The 5,912-nt window shown below is 33.2% G+C and overlaps 1 protein-coding gene across 2 annotated transcripts; it reads right to left on the bottom strand.

Annotated features, from left to right (window-relative positions):
* Positions 1 to 554: 554 nt before the first annotated feature.
* LOC131020562 (AT-hook motif nuclear-localized protein 9-like) lies at positions 555 to 2,332 on the bottom strand. Of its 2 annotated transcripts, none has more exons than XM_057949476.1 (5): positions 2,162 to 2,332; positions 1,725 to 2,075; positions 1,471 to 1,538; positions 1,098 to 1,382; positions 555 to 910 (listed from the first exon to the last, which is right to left on the bottom strand). In XM_057949476.1, the coding sequence occupies exons 2-5, from the start codon at positions 2,065 to 2,067 to the stop codon at positions 683 to 685; spliced, it is 924 nt and encodes a 307-aa protein (XP_057805459.1). In that variant the 5' UTR covers positions 2,068 to 2,075; positions 2,162 to 2,332; the 3' UTR covers positions 555 to 682. The 2 variants fall into 2 exon arrangements, with proteins under 2 accessions (XP_057805459.1, XP_057805449.1); XM_057949466.1 differs by having other exon boundaries at positions 2,158 to 2,330.
* Between the last annotated feature and the right edge of the window lie 3,580 nt (positions 2,333 to 5,912).

Raw genomic sequence — 5,912 nt, 5'->3', positions numbered from 1 at the left:
ATATGCCAAAATTCAAACAATATTAACACACAAAGATATATGAAGAAGAAAGAGTCGTACGAGGATAAGTCATTTAAAAACGACATCGTATGAAGATATTTTGAATTTATTCTAATTGGCACGTCGTTTTAGTTTGAAGACACCTCATGAATTGCCACGTAGGTATGTTAGTTCACTATAATACTTCGCCAAGATGCAAAATTAGATTAGTAACATAGTTGAGATACATTGAAGCAGAAAATATATAACAAATGTAAAACACAAAAATGAAAATAGATAGAGTATTTAAAGGCATTAACTCCTCGTCAAAACTAGAAAATCTGAAAAGAAAATATGTTTTTCAGTGAGAATTCAAAAATATGTTTTCAGTGAAATAAGAATTTTCAATAAAGAGAAATATATTTATTTTTTTAAAGTACGTACTAGCGATATTTATCCGTCGGAAAATACCGTCCCAAGATTACAGGCATCATCACAAGCCATGTATCACAACCAATGAAATCTCACCCAATTTTTCAGACTAAAATCATCCAAATAGAAATGACAAAAGGCACAAAAAAAAATCCAAAAATCAAATTCAATAATAAACATACAACAATCAGCCATCAGCCTCCTAAACAACACTCTTACTCCAAACAAACAAAAAATGTTCTACAAAATAATTTAATGTTTAAAAAAAAAATCAGACATTCGACGGCGGTTGCAAAGATTTCCACTGAGGTGGAGGCGGAGGCGGAGGCGGAGGAGCGGAGGAAGGGTGGCCGACGTTGAAGGTGGCCCCTTCATCTCTTACTTGTTCACTCTCACCATTTTCCACTGTGCCATTATCACTAAGCTTTGGAGCAGTAATCATGTTAGGTGGCCTTAAGCTTGCTTGCTGCCTCTTCTGTCTAAATGTAGAAACTATAATCTGCAAAAAATATGCATCAGAGTTATTTATTTATGGGCCAAAAATTGATTCTTCTAGCTAGCATTTTTTTGTTAAGAAACGACCATGGCAAGTAGACCACATATAAATCTGGACAATTTTGGAGTAATTTAATCTCAAGGCATGGTGCATTTTAAGTACTTTACCACTAGACCAACAGACGAGTTACCTGAGTGGGGCCGGCGGCAATAAGTGAGCCGGCTACGGCGCCACCGTAGAAGCGGCCGTCGGAATTAGCGAGCTGAACGGTGAGAAGGCCAGTTTTGGCTCCTTTATCATCATATGTATGCGATCCATTGAGGCAAACAATAGTAAAATGGCCCTCCCATTTCAAAATGCGGTCTCGAGAAGCGGGCAGGAAGATTTGAGCAGTGGAGATTGAACCCGAGGCCGAAAGGATGCATATTGAATCACAAGTCATCTTCGAAAATGACCAGATCCTTTCAACAATGTTCTGCACAACACCATCATATCATTGATGTGATCAAATCATCATCATGCTTTTTTTAAGCGTAAAATCAAAAATACTACTCAAATTAAACCTCTCCTGCTTCAACGTCAATTATGTAGGGTGTGAAGTTGCTTCCACCAGCTTCACCACCATTCAAACCTATATACATATATACATTGTTATGCTTCCAGATTCTTTACCAAGAAACCTCTCAAAAACAAAAGGATTCAAACAAAAGGCAACTTCTAATTTGATAGAGCTACTCGAATTGAAATACTGTACATGATTTCCCTAATCATTAATTAAATTATAGATGAAAAATAATGGATCTATCAATCAAATTACCAAAAGAGGCTGCCAACGTTTGCCATTTGCCGGAACCCTTAGGGCGCCCTCTTCCGCGCTTTTGCGGCCCGCCGGGATCTTCCGCCACCACCCTAAATTCCGGCTGGATTTCTCCCAGCTGTTTTCTCGGCCGCCCCCTCTTCCTCTTTTCCCTAAACCCACCGTCTCCGCCGCCGTTCGCGACGGCCACCATCGCCCCTTCATGTCCACCACCATCGCCGCCGCCGCTGCTTTCCAATCTATTCTCCCCCTCCCCCTCCACCGGCGCCGCCGCAGCAACTTGCAAACCGTCGTGTTCTGCCGCCGTCGGATTAACGGCGTTTCCTACGTCGCTGTCATCCATTTTCCGACCTGAATAAACAGAGAAAACATATGATAAATGAAAGATTTAATTCGATTCATGCATGCAAACAAAAAAAAAAATAACACGCACAAACATGTACAGATATGTGTAGACTGTAGAGGAAGAAGATTTTTGGGGGTTTAGAGTTTTTTTGTTAATGTATTTTTCAGATGCAGAGAATTAAGAAACGGTTGTTTGCTGCTGTGGTTTTACGTGTTTTATGATGCAGCACAAGATTTTGTTTTTTATTTATTTATTTTCGATTTAACGAAATTCTGAAACTGACTTTCCTATTTTTCGTACGATTCGGGAATTTTGAGGGTTAAGAAAATCGTATTAAACGTGGGATAATTATTGATTAATCACGATATTTTAAATCTTTGTGGATTTACTTTAAGAGGTGTTTCTGGAATAAGTGTTTGTATTAAATATATTTATTTAAATATACTAGGTGTTCCGTATTTTTTTTTTGAGGCAGTCTTCTTTTTTAGATTTCAATATCACAATATCCGATTTTACAATATGAATTTATTTATTTGAGTTTGAAACTTTATTTAGAATTTTCCAGAACCATGGAATTTATGAATTATGATAGGTTTGTTTTTTTGTTTTTCTGAGATACAAAATATATAAATATATATAAATATTTATATATAGGGATCAGATACTGGTAGTATATAGGTTTAAATCTGGACCAATATATATATATTTTTAAAGGGCTATCTATATTTTTTTCGAGATTAATATTTTCTATTTTCTTAGTGCATGCACATGTATATAAAATGTGCGATTTATATTTGGATCTATATATAAGAAAGAGGATCTACATGATCCATTTCCTATATATATATATATATATATATATTAATGAATTAGTTAAATAATAATTAAACTTATACAAATTATACTCTCTCCGCCTTATAAAAATATAAATATTTATAAGTGGCACGAATTTTAAGAAATGTTAGATAAAAGTGTATGAGTGCAAAAGTGGTTCCACCTTATAAAAAATAGAGATAAAAATTGTGGTGGGTAGTGTACTAAAATAGAAATGTTCATATTTTTGTAAGACGGCCCAAAATGACAAAAAGTTTATATTTATGTGAGACGGAGTAAGTATTAAATATTTAATATTTAAATAAATAAAAATATAATCTACACGATACTGACGGAATTTGAATCAATGATCAATTAAAAGAGAGATTTCTTAGTAATTGGAACCATCAATTTTTGACTAATTTACAGCAATGATATTAACATAAGTTCGATACTGTAAATCGTGAAAATGAAATCATTTTATTTTGCTAATTAATTACTTAGGAAAATGACAGAATTTGTTTTAGAATAGAAAATGACAGATTGAGGATAAGTATTTTATAGATTCATAGCTGTACTTAATTAATTGCAATTTCGAAATTATTGTTTTAGGATTCTGAAAATATGGCTCCTGTATTAAATACAGATAAACTTGGTTTTTCTTTATTATTTTAATAATTTACTTTGAAATGCGTTGAATAAGATGATACGAATAATTTCCCCAAAAAAAAGGATCACCCAATACGATAATATCGTAATATTATAAAATAATTAATTCCCGAATCATGGATGTATTCTGATTGAATTACAATTATAAATGTCTGATAAAAAATGAAAAATAAGATTATTGTAATTAAAACGTGTTCCACTTTAGTAAGAAAATCTCGTAATTTGAATTTGTGGAGTAAATCTCTCATTCCAAACCCTAGTAAAACATTATATGTTTTATTTCGTTTAATTTACATATAATTTATATTTGTATCGTCATTTTCAATGCAATTTTACTTGGATACTCTATTACGTACTTAAACGGAATGAAACATGAAATTAATTAATTTAGTTCGATAATATTAATATATATTCTTAAGTGATTCGTAAAATACGATCAGTTTTCAAGCACATTAATATATCTATAATGAATACTCAAAATTGCATTAATTTCAATTGGGATAAAATATCAAAACATTAATTCCATGTATTCAAACATATCGTTACAAATTAAAAACGTTGTTGAAATTCGACTTACATTGTAATTATATATTGTACATTATTTATAGTCATATCACATTAAATGATTTATATATAATTTTTTTAATTTATTTTATTTTATCAAAATGAAATTGATAGTACAGTTTACACTATAATACCCTCAACAATTTCGCCAGTTATATCTTAATTTTTTGTCGAGAGCTTGAATAGATCGTCTTTTTATATAAATTTTATTTGATGAAATTTAATACTCATTCCGTCTCATTAGACTTCTCCCATTTCTTTTGGGCACGATTATTAAGGAGAGTATAATTAGCCCACGTTTGGTTGTGTGTTTTTAGAAGTTGGAAAGGGATTCAATTAATTGAATCCATTTCTTGTTGTTTGGTTTGTGTCATGAGTTAACCATTACCCTTACTTGAGGGTAACACAATCACCCAATTTGTTACCCTTCAAAATAGAGGAGAAATAAAATAAAGAAAATCCCTTACTTATGACTCATTTCCATTGCTAAACCAAACACTCAATAAAAGTAATGGTTATTGTTATCATTTCACTCATTTATTTGATTCCATTCCCTTTCCATTTCTCTATTTGAACCAAACGAGCACTTAGTGTAGTAAAAATGTATAAAGGTGTGAGGTCATATTGTTTATAGTGTAAAATCATTACTAAATATAAAAACATGACAAAATCAATGGGACAACCCAAAAAGAAAAACAAGATAAGATCAATGGGATGAATGGAGTACAATATTGATGTGGGGTTGGTTTTAGAAAAATAAGAAGAAAAAATATATGTTAATTTGACATAGTATATGATGGATGATTGATACATCGTATTTCTTATTAATCGTATATAGAAAATATTTACTAATTTTATAGGAGTATAATTTTTTTTAAAAAATTGATAGGTAAAATTTAAGACCACATCTTATATGTGAACATCATCTCATTTGAACTTTGTAAGCCTTTTGAGCGTCATCTTGTCTATAGTTGAAAATATCTCATTTGACTTCTTTTTTTTTTAACTCATTTTTCATATTTTTTTTTTCAAATTAAAGTTGATTATAAGGAGGCGGGCGATGCGAAGCCATGATTTCCGGTAGTTCTCTGGCGTCTTTGCCGGATAATGGAAGACTGAATCTTCCTCCGGTGTCTAATAACTTCAACCATGCTTCTGTTTCATCTTCTAGCCAACTGGCGGTGGCTAAGCCTTCGAATTCTTCTCCGAAGCATATCAACCATGCGCCGGCAGTAACGCTTACGAGGGGCTCTCCTTCGACGAATTTTTTTGAGGATCTCTCCATGGAGGAGAACGAGAAGCAACAGGCTATGAAAATTGATGCTGACAAGGTAATCCTTAAGTCCTATGCTGACATCACTTTGAATCGCCCGGCGCGACATCCTGATGTTGCGGCTCATCATTATAATACGTTGCGTCCTACTAAGGAAGTAGAAAGATTTTCTTTCAAAATTCCTAAGGAAATCTATAATCATGAGGTCAATGAATTTAAACATGCCATCACTTTTCGTCTTCTGCTGCGGAAAGTATAGAAGCCGAAGCCGGCTATGCAAATTCAAACGGAACTTCAACGTTTGTGGGCTCCATCTTCAACATGGCAGTTAATCCCTTTAGGAAAGAGTTATTATACGGTGAATTTTCAGAACGCTGAGGATAAGATGCTTGCGAATAGTAAAGTGCTTTGGGAAATTTCAAGCGGTCATATTAGGGTTCGTGAATGGTCCCGTAATTTTGGTCCTTTCAAGGAACTCTCACCTTTGGCGAATATTTGGGTTCACATCCATTACCTTCCGATT

This window comes from Salvia miltiorrhiza, chromosome 1 (genome assembly GCF_028751815.1).
Source record: "Salvia miltiorrhiza cultivar Shanhuang (shh) chromosome 1, IMPLAD_Smil_shh, whole genome shotgun sequence".
Lineage (NCBI taxonomy): Eukaryota > Viridiplantae > Streptophyta > Magnoliopsida > Lamiales > Lamiaceae > Salvia > Salvia miltiorrhiza.
This window is presented reverse-complemented; position numbering and strand designations above follow the sequence as displayed.